Below are 16,182 nucleotides of genomic sequence, written 5' to 3'. Positions count from 1 at the left end.
CACCAACTAATCAGTTAATAGTTAATGAAGTAATGATTGAGCGCCTACTATGTGACCAGCGCTGTACACTCGACTTTGGCCCACTGTTTTTTCTAGAGGTAGAGGTACAAGTATGTATCTATGAACAAACAACTGTACACACGCCCATGCCTGAAAAGATACCAGGACCCAGGAACTCACACTGGCCTGCAAGAACCAACACACACACACACACACACACACACACATTCACAAAGACTCAATGGCATGTCCAGCGACTGCGATGAGGGAGGCGTCTGAGGAGGTGGCACTGGTGGAAGGACACTACCTAGCATGCATGTGTGGGCTCAACTCCCAAGGTTTGTTGGGGGAATCCGTAAACAACTGGAATTGTTTTCATTGCTATTCTACAGTGTCCTTTTTTTTTTTTTTTTGACAGAGTCTTGCTCTGTCACCCAGGCTGGAGTGCAGTGGTGCGATCTTGGCTCATGGCTCACTGCAAACTCCACCTGCCGGGTTCAAGCAATTCTCCTGCCTCAGCCTCCCGAGTAGCTGGAATTACAGGTGCATGCTGCCATGCCTGGCCAATTTTTGTATTTTTTTAGTAGAGACAGGGTTTCACCATGTTGGCCAAGCTGGTCTTGAATTCTGACCTTGTGATCCACTGGCCTCGGCCTCCCAAAGTGCTGGGATTCCAGGCGTGAGCCACTGTGCCCAGTCTCTATAGCGTTCTCAAGGGCAGAATGCCCAGACCATTTTGCTAGTAGCTGGCAAGCAGTTTACCCTGAACTTGTGTAAGCAAGATTCACTGTTCCCAGACTGTCTGCAGTTTGTTTTTTCCTTCCCTTCTTATAAATCCTGATTTTTGCCTCTGTTCTTGGACTCAGTCTACCAACCCACCAGAGCAGTGTGATCACAAAGAACCAAAGCATGCAAAGTGACCAGATGTCTTGCTTGAGTTGTTCTTTGACAGTGTCCACTTGTAAATCCATATGGCACCCACTGACTGACACACGTCACACATGTGACAGGCACAGCCAGGTGCACACACATACAGACATATCACATGTGCTTACATGCAGATCATCTACCAAACACATTGGGACCCTAGGAAAAATAAAGCACAACAGATGTGACTATCCTAGGCGCTCTGAACAGACCAGAGTCACAGAGTCACACCAATTTGAGATCATTTGATCAAAAGCTATCTCCACTGCCACCATTCCTAAGAGCCCCTTTGGGGGACTCCGGGTCATGATTGCCTTCTTAAATTAAAAAAGGGAAAAGAAAAGAGATAGATCTCTTCCAATGTCTTTATTATTATTATAATATTATAATCTTCAGTTTTCAAAAATATAAATAGGTGTACGGAACCCTGGTGCCTGCACGGTCCCGGGGGTGGGGGTGGGGAGGGGAGAAGGTTGGGTGGCACCCCCCACTGGGCAGGAAGTGCCCCCAGCAGCCCTGCCGAGTTGCCACCTGCTAGGGTGGCAGACCCAGGTGAGAGAGAGGACACTGGAAGAGGGACCCTTGGAGGGAACCCAACTCCCAGGCAGCGGAGGTCCCTCTGATGGCTCTCCCCTGCCGGCTTACCCTCGGCAGGAGGCAGGAACCCACCCCTCTCCCCCAAGGCTTTTCCCTTATACAGATGGTGTAGCCCTCCTGGCTCCTTCTCATCCAATACATTCAGCTGCGGTTCCGAGTTCTTCATGCTCTCAGGCCTCTGCCCCTTCCAGCTCCTTTGGAGCCCTCCTCCCTCCTCCCTAGCTCTCCCTGGAGGTGAAATAACCAACGATTGCACTGCTCTTGGATAAAGTCAGGAAACAAAAATAATCTTCTTTATTTAACTTAACCCCTCCCCTTCTCCCCCTGTCCCTGCACTGGTCCCTGGAAAGGCACGACGGGAAATTGAAGAAATGTCTCTAAACTCAGTCCACGGGTTATAATAAGTTTGCTTTGCTTTGGCATTCGGCGGACAAATTAGATGCGGTTTTGCTGATTTGGAGGGGTGAGTGGGTGCATACACAATGTGGGATTTATTTTTTTTCCTTCTTTAATGGGATTCCTTATATGACAAAAAGCGACAAGAAGAGGACACCATCTGGGTGGGATGCACGTCAGCCTGGCAGGCTCCTGCGCTCAGCGTCCTGGGTGCGTCCTGGAAGCTCTTCTCAGTGGGCCGTGCTGGGGCGGCTCCTCCGAGGGTGCCGTGAGCTCCGCTTCTGTAGTCTGCGTTTGTAGGTGGTGGCTAGGGCAAAAGGGAGATGGAAAAATATCAGTGGACCTGGAAAGAAAGTGGGGCAAACCTAGGCTCTCCCCAGACTACCCTCTCTCCCTTGTGGAAACCAGGGCTCAGTGAGGCGCCTGAGGCTTTATCAGCTTTCCTGATTTTGATTTTTCTTGGACTTTCTGGCTTTTTCTCCTTCATCCTCCAAGTGAGCCCTCTCCTGGGACAAGTACGTGGCCCTTCTAGGGGCAGCGGTCAGCTATTTGTGACTGAGCCCCCTGACCTCCCCTCCCTTGCTCAACCCTGTGGATGGTGCAGGGTCCCCAGGAGAGGGGACGGGGGGAAGGCTGTGCTGGCAGAATCTAACCCTGTGCTCAGCGAGGGTGGCCAGGGTGATGCTCACGGTCTGTGCAGGTGATCCGAGGCTCCTCCCAGTGCCCGCTGGGCTGGCACCGGATGGTGGGCATGTGGCGCTGGACAAACCCCTCCGTGCACTGGTACCGCACCAGGGAATTGATCTCATACCGGTCCTTCTTCTGACCGAAGGTCCTGGCATGCTCCACCACAGGGGGCTCTCCGCAGGCCACTGAGGGGCAAACACCCTTTATAAAGAGTCTCATAGGGTCTCCTGGGATGACCTGTGCTGGTTGTGACCCAAGGCACTGTGGGGGACACAGCCTCAACACCTGACAGTGAGCCCTGGAGGTTTTCATGCAGCGCTAAGAATCTGGAAGCCGCTGGCTCTAACATCTGGGTTCCTCAACAATTTAGAACAGCAGGAAGGGAATACAAACAGGGTGGTCTTTAAAGGGATGAAGAGAAGATGAAAGGGAGGTAGAAAGGTGTGGAGGGTGAGAGCCAGGCAGACTCAGGCTTCTTGATGAAAACATCCAGTTCAGGGGAAAATGAGACTGAAAGGAGGCCCGGGGGAAGCACGGTGGTGAGCAGGGGCAGTGGGGCGCATCCTACCAGCACCTCAATGTCCACAGACTGAAAGCCAAGGGATCGAGGCCTGACAACTATGACTCTGTGATTGATGGCCTTGGGAATCCCAAAGACAGGGAGGCTCCCCACCTGGGGGCCCTTGTGGGTAACTCTGCTGCTGCTATCCAAGGGAATGTGTGGAGTGTGGAGTGGGGGTCCTTTCTTCTAGCCTGTGACCTTCATGTGCTCGCTGTCCCTGCAAACGGTCCCTGGCAGCGAGCTTGCCCTTGCCATTGGCTCTGGGATGCTGGTGCTAGGAGGGACCCCCAGGTCAGCTCCAGTCTGCTTTTTGGACAGGTGAGGAGACACCAGCAGCCAGGAGACAAGGGACTCACCCCAGGCCACACAGCAAGAGCCTCACCTGTAGCTGGAGGTCTTGATCCTATCCTCCCCGGACCCCTCCCAGGCGCCAGCTTACCTGTGCCCTTTTTACACGTGAAGGGGAGGTGGTAATTGCAGGGAACATCATTCCACTCGCCCTTCTCGTGCCAGATCATCACCACACAGTCCTCTCCGGCGGCAAAGAAGTTGTCAGGCTGGTTGGGGCGCCAGTTCTCAAATTGCTGTGGGTGGGAGTGTGGAAGGAGTCAGGAGAGGGCAGGACAGTGCGGGTTGGCCTGCTCCGACTGTCTTCTCCATGGAGCTTCTTCGTCGTCTCCTTTCTCTTTTAGCGCCAACTTCAGGCTCATCTGATAGCAGCACAAAGACTGCTGGGAATCTGGTCAGGACTGTTCTAGGGGCCATGGAACCCAGTGGCCCTCTAGGGAATCAGTCACACAGCCTGGCTCGGGTCCTTCTCAGGAGCTCAGAACCCCCAGGACTCACAGGCTCTGTACATGAGCTGATTCCACTCCTCTTATCCAGAAGGGCCAACCAGGGCTGACCACATTGGGTAGGGCTGAATGGTAGGAACACGGCTCTTAAGTCTGGCTTCTGCCCACCAAGAAGTCCTCCCAAGGCTTATCCTTCCAGCCTTGCTTCAGGACAAAGAGAATCACTGGGTGCCCGTACCATTCACTTGGCATCTATGTTGCTTTCTGTCTCCTTGAGTAGACTCGAGTCCAGTGTGGGCAAGAAACCTCTCTAAAGCTTCCGTATCCTCCTCATGGTGGGGGCTGTTATTCCTTCATTTCCTTACTGGCTCCTTCCCTTGCCTCCTGCCATCATTAGCTCAATCTGTCCAGCCCCGGGCTGGGTTCCGGAGGCAGAGATGGAGACAATCCCTACCCTCAAGGGCTCCCGGTCCAGCAGCTGGTAAGTGAGTGTCTGCATGGGGTTTGAATGCATCTCTCTCCAGGGGTCTTTATCCCACTCCCTGTCCTCTGGGCCACCAGCTGTGCCTACAGCAGAACTCACCATGGGGTGTCCATCTGACCAGCGGAAGTCCCCTTCGATGGTCCTGTCGTTCAGGCCGATCCACTGGTAGTCTTGGGCATTGTCTGGGGAAAGGGTGAGAGTGTCAGGCCTCACATTAGACACCCTGAGGGTGTCTGAGAAACTTGAGCTCAGGGAGGCAGAGGGGATGGAGGAGGGAAGGAGGTAGGTGGGCTCCTAGGAGCAAGCCACCTGCTTCTCAGGTCCTCACAAGAGGTTCAGCACGTGCATGCTTGGAGTGCACTTTGGGCCACCTCTCCAAGCTGGCATGGACAGATGACAGCCACAGCTTAGTCTTGGGCTGACTCTGGCTGGCAATGGGTCTGCCCTGGGTGCAGCCAGAGCTACTGGCCCCAAAGACTGCTGTCTTCTCTCTGGGAGCTCAGACTGCGGGAACACTGTTCCCCCTCCCCCAGGTCCCTGTCCTGCAGTCTCACGAGGCCCAATTCTGCTGCCTTCTGAAAGGTGAGGCCCTTTGCCTACACTGCCACTCTCCTCTCAGGCTCCAGAGGCCCCGCCGCACTCACTGTTGACAAACTCCTGCTCCTCGGGGGTGACGATGCTGCTCAGGTGTGACTGCTGCTCCCGACACCGGCGCTCAGCATCCACCCAGGTCTCGCGGTCCGGGAAGTGGCGGTAACAGTGGCCCTGGTACTTGTTCCAGCCCTCCTCACATACCTCCTGGTCTGCAACACAGGTCAGGGGCTTGAAGGGAGGAGCAGAGGCCACCAGGGGATGGCAGATGCTGCCAGTCTTATGGCATAGGTTCCTGCATTCACCCCACCTTCAATGCTGTGTCCTCAAGGGCAGGGAGAGGCACAGCTGGAGGGGTTCAGGTTGGAAACTGTTCTGGTCCCTGGGAGCCTCTGCACATGCTTCCACTCTGGAAAGTGCCAGGGGCCCTTTCCTTCCCTGATGCCACGCCCTCCCCCCTCACCCTCTCCCAAGCTTTCCTTCTCTTGATGCCTGCTCTGGTGGGCCGGCAGAGGTCAGCAGGCCGGTTAAAAAGAGGTGGGAAGGTGGGAGGTCTTGAGATTTAAGGCAAAACATGGTTCTGGGGCTCTGAGGGGCTCCAGGAAGAGAGGGAGTAGAGCTGTGGGGAAGTGTGTGGAGGCAGTGGGAGCTGGTAGTGCTGGGGCATGGAGCGGAGCTGGCAGCTTCCTTCCTGCAGAACCTTGGGTGGGAACAGAGGAGCAGAAATAAGTCTCCTTGGGGTCCAGAGAAGACTCAGAGCTCTAAGGCTGTCGATCACGGGTGGCTTTAGTTAAGCACACTGTGCCTGCCTCTTGGGGGGGTCAGATAGCCCACTGGGGGTCTGGGATCCAGGGGCCCTGGCTTTTTATTTTGGGGTGAATGGGAAGAGGGGAGGAGCTTCTCTCCTCACAAACCTAAATTTGTAATGGGTTCTCAGTCTGGAGAAGGGGCTGGCTTGGAGTTCTTGGACAGCCTGGGGGACAGGCAGAGCCGTGCTGAGCTGGCTCACTCAGCTTTGAGAGAGCTCATTTTTAGTGTCTCCTCCCAACCTCGCCTTCGGTGACATCATGTTGATAGCTTTAAACTGGCCCCTGGTGGAAGCATTTACACCTCAGGAATTGGCAGATGCTACAATCAGGGCTCCCTTCTCCTCTCTGAGAGCTGGTTGTTAAACATCTGCCAGCACAGTGTGGGACAGAGTGAATTCCAAGGCCCCCCTTCTTTCTTCTTCCCCTGGTATCTCCCAGGTGGAGGGCCACAAACCCCTCAGGCTACATGGTGGTCTCCCTGATTGGGTGCCATCATAGTCTGGCCGTCCTGGAATGGAAGGACCAGTACCCGAGGGGAAGGAGTCTTAGGCTGAAGGGGTGGATGCTTGGCAAAGTGGGGGAGAGACAGTTGGGGACAGTGGAGAGAGAGCAGAACAGGGGGTCAGCAGCCTGAGAAGAAAGAGCAGAGCTGTAGGAGGGGCTGTGGAAGCCTCTGGTGCCTCAGCTATGAACACCTTCCCCAAGGGGTGAGGCTGCAGTCTGGAAAGAGGTGGAGAGGCCTCAGACTAGCTCAGCACTCTGAAGAGGCCAGAGATGTCATCTTAGGGCTGACTTAGGGGGTCAGTTTTTGGCCCCTCCAGTGGCTAAGGGCTGAGCTGGGCAGGCAGAGCTGGAGGGTGCAGCTTCTCTGGGAGGTGGGTATGGGAGGGCAGGGCTGTGCAGGCTGAAGGTTCTTAGGAAACAGAAACAATTCCAGGGAGGCTGGAAGAGGCAGCAGGGACACAGCCAAGGCAGGAGGCACCGTGGAGTGGTGAGGACTCAGGATTGGAATGGGAGAGGAGATGCAGCCCTGCTTAGCTGGGCCCCCAGGCCCAGGGCCGAGCTAGGTGGCTCTGTCACCATCTCTCTGCCCCATCAGGGTACAGAGCCCTGTGAGGGTCCTGCCTCCATTCCAGCAGAGCCCACTTTTCCAGTCTGGAACCAAACAGCTGTTGTTGGCATGGAAGTCCCAGACTCTTCTACCCTGTGGCAAATGTTGTAGTATCCTGGGGAGAAAATCCTTGTAGTCTCTGCTTCCACCCCAGCCAAGACCCCATATACCAATTTCTTGGGGTCTTGGGGTGAGGATGGAGGGTGGGAGGCTGCAAGGGAGTAGGAGTGTCCAGGCCTTTTTTTCCCCAAAAGCCTTAAGTTCCTCTACCAGTCTGTAACCTTGGCAGTGCCTCAAAGGAATATGAAACCCAAAACTACCTCCCCACACACTGCTTAGGACCAAAGGGAGACTTCCCAGGAGTTTCAGCTGCTTTCTGGAAGTTTCTGGGTATCCAACTTGAGAGTTCATTGAAAAGGATTTTAAGCCCCTACACACTTCCAGTTCTGTCTGGGCCATTGAGACAAGCATCCAAAGGTCTCGTCTCCCTTTTTCTGAGCTGGGAAACCCCCGAGATCCAGGAGGCTGGTGGGGAGACTAGGAAGCACCAAAGGTGAGAGAGCTGAGGGTTCAGTCTGTCCCTGGGAGGGTTCCTGGTGCACAGCTCCTTTTGGTAGAAGTGGTGCAGAAATGGAGAGGTTGGCAAGGCACAAGAGAGGTAACTCAGCTCCTTTCCCTTGTAACACAGTCCTGTTCTCTCTGGCCACCCTTTGCCTTGCACAAGGGAGAGAGAAAGGAAGCATAGGCTGGCATGGCATTGCCATGGCAGCTGTCACAATAGTGATGAGAAGAAGGTGACATGCAGCAGTCCTTGCTCATGCATGACTCGAGCATGCTGGTGACATGGGAGATCTCAGGCAGACCAACCACAGCTCTCGCCCCAGGAGAAGAGAGAAGCAGCTTGGCCAATGTGGCACAGTGGCTCCCACGCCCATGACCACACTGAGAAGATCCGTGACTGTTATCTGGAATGAGAACAAATTACTCCCACCCCATAGCTTCCTTCAAGACAAGTGCTCAGAATCAGCCCTGTCCTCTTAGTCTGAACCATACACCAACCTCGGTGGTGGCATCAGTAGGCCTGGAAGCCCTGGAGAAAGTCAGATCGGCCAGTGCTCCAGAAAAGGGTTTTCAAGGAGGAGAGCAAGAAAAAGAGTGGGAATCAGTGGGGCAGACTTTTCAGTTGTGGCCCCTGAAATGGCTCTCCAGATGGACCTTGGAGGCCCCAGCCAGGGCCTCCAGCCTGTTGTTAGGAGGGAAACGTGAGGGAGGAGGAGGGGGTGCAGCAGTTAGTAACATTAGCTGAAGCCGAGACGGCCGTACCAATCTCACACAGGTCCCCTCCGTAGCTGGGAAGGCATAAGCATGTGAAAGAGTCGATGGCATCCACGCAGGTGGCTCCATTCAGACAAGGGCTTGAGAGGCACTCATCAATGTCTGCAAGAAACCAAGGGCCACCATTAGGACTCCTGCCGGCAACTCCAGCCTCACAAGCACTGTGGCCTCCTTTTGAGTGGCCAGTCCTGCTGCTCTCCAGACCCCTGGGAGGGAACTGGCTGGTTTTCCTGAGAACTGTTGCTGCTGCTGCTGCTGCTGCCATCTTGGAGTGCTGAAGCAAAGATCCAGACAAGGGTTTTCTTGGGCGTGTGTGATTCTTGATTGGTAAACTTGGAGCACTGGAGCCAGATTTCCCAGTGGTTTGAAGAGATCTGATATGTCTAAAGCCAAATGCCTTTTGTGACGGTGAAGATAGAGTTTCTCCAAGATGCCTTCTCTTGTGAATATTTTGAGAGACCATGGATTCTGAAGTGGTTATGAACATGGCAGTGAGCAAGGAAACTGAAGTCAAGTTCTTGAAGCTTGGTTAGAGGTCTTTCTTTTCCTGGCTTCCTTTGTAGTTATGACCCAGAGAAAGAGGGCAAGGCTGTGTGGGGCTAGAATGAATGACCTCGAAATGGTCTGAAGAGTGTAGATCCATATGAAAATGGCAGCATGGGATGTTCGTGTGAGACCCATCAGACTTCTTGGGCTGCAGACATCTTTGTCTTCAGTAGATATGATTTTAGAATGTCTTATAAAAATGAAGCCTGAATCTTTCTCTCGGGAGAGGGATGGAAACCCTGTCCAACATTTCCCCATGTAATCTCCTTTCAGCTTAAGTCCCCAGAAGGTGGCTATCTCCAGGCAGACACAATTTCTAGAGGGACTCCATCCTGACCAGTGGGAGACAAGCGTTTGGAGCTACAGAGGTGGTTAGCAAGTGGCCGCACAACAGCACTGGCACCAGTCTGGGATACAGGCACATTCCCATCCTCTGCCTCTTTCCAGATAGGCTCTTCTTCTCTTCTGTTCTTCTGGTCCTGAGATATCCTTTCTGATCAAACTTCTTTGTGGTACTTGAATTGGTAAGTCGTTGGCCATTGCCTCAAATTTTCATGAATTAGCCAAAGTGAGAACTAAATCTGGTCTTTCTGCATCTTGCTGAGAAACCAGAAGACCTGGGGGATCTCTTCTGCTTTCTTTGTATTTGTACTTCAAAGGTTCCTGCTGTTTTATTCCCCCACTTGATTTCCTCCCCTGGGAACATGACAAATGGTATTATGAAGCTCCTCTTGCCGGGCGATCAGTAATATTCTGCAATGAGTGAGTTCCACTGGCTATGGGGCACCATGACATTGGTTTGAAGATACGGAGCCTCAGTATGTGCAGCTGTGTTCACACAACCTTCCAGATCCAATAACATGTCTGTAGGTGGGCTCTGCAGGACAGCGAAGCCCTGTGGTGGGAATAGGATCTCAGAGTCTTAAACATGTGCCAAGACTTAGTTCTTGCCTCCCATAAGAGCAGACCAGACCTTAAAGTCAACCTTCTGATGAGATGGTAAAGGCGGTTTCCTCTGAGTCCTTACGCTGGTGCCTAGTAGACATCTTCTAGGCCAGAGGCAGATTTGTGCAACAGGTGGCCTGAAAATCCCCAGCTCTCAGGCATCTTGCTCATCCCACGAAGCCCCTAATCTCCAGTTGTTGGGCATCTCTTTCTTCCCAAGAAGACTTTAACTTCATCTCAGGGAGTGCACACCATAGACTAGAACCAACAGTTCCAAGTTGGAACTGTTCCAAGCAAACCCAAAATGCATGGAGGAACAGATTGAAATCCCAGCATGCACTTGGATTCCCAGCATGCCCCAGGATTCCCAGCAGCAGCAGTAGCAGCAATAGGTCAGGCCAGTCGGCAGGGCAGAAGCTGGGGGCGGCTCTCCTGCATGTTCTCTTTTGTCCATTAGCGTCATTATGGGAGATGGGAAGCACTGGGCAAGGGGAATTAAGCAAATGTAGGTGCTAAAGCAGTTGTACAGAGCAGGGAACGGGAGTGGCCTCTGGGGAGAAGAGTAAAACATCAACCCTGGGGCCTCTGGCTGCCCATGGGAGAAAGGGCAGGAAAGGAAAGACGCCCCAGTGGAGGTCAGGCTGGGGGGTATCCAGTTGTCCCAGAGGCTGATCGCACAAAACCTGCTCCCAGGCTGCCCGAGTCGGGATGAGGGGTAGCATTGCTTTCTTTCTGTGTTTGACCAGGGCACAAAATCTGAGAAGGCTGTGGGGACTGAAGGAACAAATTCCGGGGCTCAGAATTTTTTTTCATGGCTCTGGATTTACAGATGAGGAGGGAAAGAAGGGCCACAATCCTGAAAATCAGAAAACCTGTGTTTGCAGTCAGGGTAGTTTGGAGAGGCTGAGTCAGCATCTTCAGCAGTGGGCAGAAGGCCAGGTGACCGGTGTGGGGCTTTCTTATTAGCTATGTTGGCCTGTGGTGCCTCATCTCCTCTTGCTCTGGCTGGAAGAGCCATTCTGGCCCTGCATGGCCCACCTCTTTCTGAGAAGGGCAATTAGGACATCTCATGCCTTCTGGAACTGATAGAGGAGTTGGGCTGGGCCCTGCTGTGAATGCAGAGTGATGGATCCCGGACAAGGAGCTTGCAAGTGGAGGGAGGGAAGGGCTTTGGGCAATGGGCAGGCTTCATAGAGAAAGAGAGGAAAGGGAGGAAACCAATAACTATCAAGAACCTCCTATGAGCCAAGCGCTGACTCACACACGTTCTCCTTCATTATCCTTCCAATGGCCTGGTGGCAAGACATCACTATGCCATTTACAGGTGAGAAAACATGTGAATTCTTTAACATGTTTGAGATGTAAAAACAAAACAGAAAAGAAAGAAAGAACAAAAAGAAAACAAGTGAGGTGACTTGCCCAACCTGGGTGTTGGGGAGACAGAGTGGAAGAGATGGAGGAGTCAGGAAATGAGACTGGAAGTTGGCTTCTGCCCCACGTGGAGGGAGAGAGACACTGGAATCCTGGACTGTCAGCACCTCCTTACCATTGCTGCTACAGCCACCCAGGGCTCACTCATCATCACTGAGCAGGGACTCTGGGGAGCATCAGGATTCTCAGGGTCCTCTTCCCACTACTATAACCAAAAGAGCTGGTTTGTTCCTGAACGAGGCCCTCCAGCAATATCTCTAACTTGGGAGAGAAAATAACTGAGAGCCCTGATAAAGGCCAGGGGAGTAGAGATAGTTGCAAAGCATCATGTGGTTGTCTGAATAGGAGACGTCAGGCCTCCACCTTGAAAAGATCTTGTCCGGCTTTTGCCTAGGTCAGAGCCCAGGACCTCCAAGTGAGTGGGAATTTATTTGCTCATAAAAAATGCTGAACGAAGAGCGATGCAGGTGCTAAAACTCAAATGATACTGAACTAAAAGGGTTGCCACTCATAAAGACTATAATATGAATAGAACTCCTCAAGTTGTTCAGTGCACACTTATGCGGCTGTATGTGGTGACTCTGGACATAACTTTCCTGGGCAAGGATGGGGGAAACCTCTTAAGAAATACAGATAAAATTTCTCAATTCAATGGATGCTCTGCATGTTGCAAAGACCTGGGATCAATGAAGATGAACAGACCTAAGCAGATACACTGACTTTCTGGTTGTCTCTTACACAAGTGAGAGAAGGATTATAAAAGCATATTTACCAGCCCTAATTTGCTTTTAAGATAAAATAATTAAATTAAAAAGTATAGGCCGGGCGCGGTGGCTCATGCTTGTAATCCCAGCACTTTGGGAGGCCGAGGCGGGTGGATCAGAAGGTCAGGATTTCAAAACCAGCCTGGCCAACGTAGTGAAACTCTGTCTACTAAATATACAAAAAATTAGGCAGGTGTGGGGGTGGGTGCCTGTAATCCCAGCTACTCAGGAGGCTGAGGCAGGAGAATCGCTTGAACCCGGGAGGTGGAGCTTGCAGTGAGGGGAGATCGTGCCACTGCACTGCAGCCTGGGTGACAGTGCGAGACTCCATCTTAAAAAAAAAAAAAGATTATAATGTATGCTATCATTATTTGTACTATTTCAAATCTTTTGTATTTTAAAGGTTGATCTTGAATATAACTTTAATATCTTGCTTTTTTTTTTTTTTTGAGACAGGGTCTCACTCTGTCACCCAGGCTAGAGTGCAGTGGCACGACCGTGGCTCACTGCAGTCTCAACATCCTGGGCTCAAGTGATCCTCCCACCTTAGCTTCCCAAGTAGCTGGGACCAAAGGCATGTGCCACCATGCCCAGCTAATTAAAAAAATATATATTTTTTGTAACGATGGGATCCTACTGTGTTGCCCACGCTGGTCTTGAACTCCTGGGCTCAAGTGATCCTCCTGCCTCGGCCTCCCAAAGTTCTGGGATTACAGGTGTGCACCACTGTGCCCAACAATATCCTGCTTCTTAAATCAATTAGTTGCCTGTTAAAATCTGCCCAGGAACTTTTTGGTTAAGTCAAGAAGGCATACTTTGTATTTTCACTTGTAACCCTAAGTTTTCATTTGCTTTGAGAACATTTCTTTCCCAAGGATAGAGGTTTCACTGAAATTCAAACATCTTTCCTAGAGGAAGAGAGAGTGGAAGGTCATAGATCAGAGCTTCAAACCTAGAAAGTGAAAAATAGCAGTAAGATAGGAAGGAAACTGATTAAGTTTAAGGTCATGCCCTCCTAACAGAGGAGATAAGAGAAGTCCACATAGCACCAGTGATGACTGGAAATTGGATGTGAGATCTGGTTAGAACAGTATTTTTCAACCTTGGCTGGTACATTAGAATTACTGGAGTAGTTTTTAAAAATATTCTTATTTAAAGATTTTTAAAAAATACCAATGCTGAAGTTCCTCTTTAGACCAATTGAATCAGACTATCTCAGAGTGGGGCCCAGGCATGATGATTTTTAAAAGCACTCCAGGTGATTCTAAGCTGCAGCCAGGATAAAAACCTTAGAGTCTGAAGCCTAATTCCCATGGGTGCTGTCAGTAATGGAAGTGGGGAAAGATGCTGCTGCTTTTGAAGTGGGTCAGAATAGAATAGTCTTGCTTTTAATTGCTAAATAATCTGAGTATTCGTTAAACAGATCTTGACTTTTTTTTTTTTTAATAGAGATTGGGTTTCACTATATTGCCCAGGCTGGTCTCGAACTCCTGAGCTCAAGTGATCTGCCCACTTTAGCCTCACAGGTGTGAGCCACCACGCCCAACCTAGATCTTAATTTTGAAGTCAAAAGTCTTAAATTTGAAGTCAAAAGTACTTCAAATTGATAACTTATCAGTTATCAATCAGTAACTTATAATAACTTATGAAGAACTTATTTATGGAAGACTGACTAAACAAGACGACAGTAATTGTCAATTTTTTTTAAGGACTAAATACAGCTTCTGACCCCCTGACCAGGTGGAAGTTTTCCCTGAGGATTCAAATATTACTGCAGGAATCATGCTGCATTTTACTCCCTATGGGCCCCCGAGGATACTGATCCATGGTCTTGTTTTTTTTTTTTGAGACAGAGTGTCACTCTGTCACGCAGGCTGGAGTGCAGTGCAACAATCTCGGCTCACTGCAACCTCCGCCTCCTGGGTTCAAGCAGTTCTCCTGCCTCAGCCTCCCGAGTAGCTAGGACTACAGGCGTGTGCCACCACACCCAGCTAATTTTTGTATTTTTAGTAGAGACAGGGTTTCACCATATTGATCAGGCTGGTTTCGAACTCCTGAACTCAGGCAATCCATCCGCCTTGGCCTCCTAAAGTGCTGGGATTACAGGCATGAGCCACTGCACCTGGCCAATCCATGGTCTTTTTAACAACCTGTAGTTCCTGGTTCTGGTGCAAGACAATGGTGGGTCACCCGTGGAGACTGGCCACTATCTGCAGTCCTTCTGGAAGCACTTGAACCTTGAGCTAAGTTGAACAAGAGTGACCTGGGACCCCAAGGTACAGTCATGGGAAAAGAGACCCAGGTTTTGTGCTGGGCTGATTCCCACCACTCACTCTTTGGAGATGCTAAAGCTTCTCTTAGCCAGTAGAGTGAGAGATGGGGAAAGGGAAGCAATTTTTATTAAATGCCTCTTCTGACCAGATGCTGTACATGGGTGATCTTCACCCTCACAGCAGCGGTTCTCAGCCCTGGCTGCACATTGGAGTCGCCTGGGAGTTTTAAAAACCTCAATGCCAAGGCCACAGAACCACTTCAATCACAATCTGTGCAGGTAGATCTCAGGCATCATAATTTTTCAAAGCTGAGAACCATTACCATCGATCTCTGTTTACAAATGAGGAAAATTAAGGCTGAGGTGTAAGTCTTGAATCCGACCACCTCGGATTCCTCAGCTCCTCCCCACTCTGGCTCCCCTGGAGTCCAGCTTCAGTTTTAAAGACCAGCAACTGGTTGTTATGTTCAAGAGGGAGTTTCTTATTTAGCTAAGTGTGTTAAAGACGTGAATTAAGGCCTTGATTCTTGATTCAATCCACTTACTCAGTATAGTTAGGCAAATTACTTAACTCCTCTGTGTTCCAGTCTCAAATGGGGGTAGTTACCAAGCTGCTTACAGAGCTGTCTGGGGAGAAATTGTGGGAACAAAAGCCCTTTGGAAATATACATGATCACAGAAAGGCTGTCCTTACAGCAGAATAGTTACGGCCCACTGACACTTCTATTAATTTCAGGGCTGCCAAGAACATGAGCCTTGCTTTGACTTCTGATGCTAGTGTCAGATTTTTGCCTCAAGTATCAGGTTGAGAAGGATTTCCCAAGAGTGGAGTCACCCATCAGGGGTGAATGATGGTGGGGTGCAGCTATGGTCTCTGGGGTCACTATGGCCCAGTGGAAATGCTGTCCCCTTCTGCAGTAAGCCCGGGACCTTCCCAGGATAGCCCACCCTCTCTATCCTTGCAGCCCACACGTTGGGGAAAGAGTGAATGAATATCTACCCTAATGCCTGTTTATATATACATATGTAGTTACTGCATATGTACCATGTATACAGCATGTTTATATTATATGATATATAATAATATATAATGATGTATTAATTTGCATGTATATTAATATATATAGACACAGAATTCTTCTCTGTGTTTGATGTAAAGGCTATCAAAGGGTAATTGCCCAACATGAGGTTAACCTGGAAGTGATTGTTTTTTTCTCCAGGATTCAGTTTTTCATTTTTGCACATGTCCTAGGAGTGACTCCTTTTATGAAAGACCCTAGGTCTCTGATTCTTGACTTAGGAGGGAGGCTGGGGATAAGGGCACTGTGGTAGTGGGAGAACCAATGAAAGAATATGAGCTTGGTGGTAACTGGGCATTTCTTTCCTCAAGGTGGTGATGTTGATGAGATGAGATGTCCTCATGACCACGGGCCTCCCGTCTGTCCGTGGAACAATAGGTAGATTCTAACCATCTCCTTCCGGGGTCCAGCTCAGATCAGAGGGTCCCCAGGCTCTCCACCCATCCCACAGGCCGCTTCACCCATAGCTAAGGACAAACAGGCTCATGGTGGGTGCCAGGGCAGACGCGCTGCTGGGTTACAGCTGCCCTATAGCCACGAATCCCTGTGCTGGGTGATTACCGCTGTTTGTGTCATTTCCTTCAGGGCAAGAAGGGGACCCAAACCCCACGCAGACCCAAGCATGGAGGCAACTTGGTGGGGTTCTCCCTGCACGATACAAGATGGCCCAACTCAGAGACTCCTCACCGGGAGCAGAGAGGTGTGACCGCTGTATTTAATACTCACCCCATGCTCAATATTTCTCTGAAGTCTCATCTCCAAAATTCAAGCACATTTTTCATTCTACTCCTACAATAGTCATTGGCTTGATATAAAAATACTTACCAACTTAATTACTTGACTCTTTTCTCC

General features: G+C 50.6%; 1 protein-coding gene across 5 annotated transcripts in view; it reads right to left on the bottom strand.

Annotated features, from left to right (window-relative positions):
- Window positions 1-1,278: 1,278 nt before the first annotated feature.
- The window catches only part of ACAN (aggrecan), a 71,012-nt gene continuing 56,108 nt past the window's right edge, over window positions 1,279-16,182 (bottom strand). For 3 of the 5 annotated variants that reach the window (XM_054531822.2, XM_054531824.2, XM_054531823.2), the window contains 6 exons: window positions 8,282-8,395; window positions 5,092-5,250; window positions 4,547-4,629; window positions 3,609-3,753; window positions 2,610-2,792; window positions 1,279-2,227 (listed from right to left, as the gene is read on the bottom strand). In XM_054531822.2, coding sequence (XP_054387797.1) covers window positions 2,151-2,227; window positions 2,610-2,792; window positions 3,609-3,753; window positions 4,547-4,629; window positions 5,092-5,250; window positions 8,282-8,395 — 761 coding nt within the window. In that variant the 3' untranslated portion in view covers window positions 1,279-2,150. The remainder of the gene's footprint in view (window positions 2,228-2,609; window positions 2,793-3,608; window positions 3,754-4,546; window positions 4,630-5,091; window positions 5,251-8,281; window positions 8,396-16,182) is intronic. The other 2 variants (XM_024232861.3, XM_054531825.2) reach the window with 1 other exon arrangement.

This window comes from Pongo abelii, chromosome 16 (genome assembly GCF_028885655.2).
Source record: "Pongo abelii isolate AG06213 chromosome 16, NHGRI_mPonAbe1-v2.0_pri, whole genome shotgun sequence".
NCBI classification, from domain to species: Eukaryota; Metazoa; Chordata; class Mammalia; order Primates; family Hominidae; genus Pongo; species Pongo abelii.
Note: the sequence above shows the minus strand (reverse complement) of the source record. Positions and strands in the feature narration are given on the sequence as shown.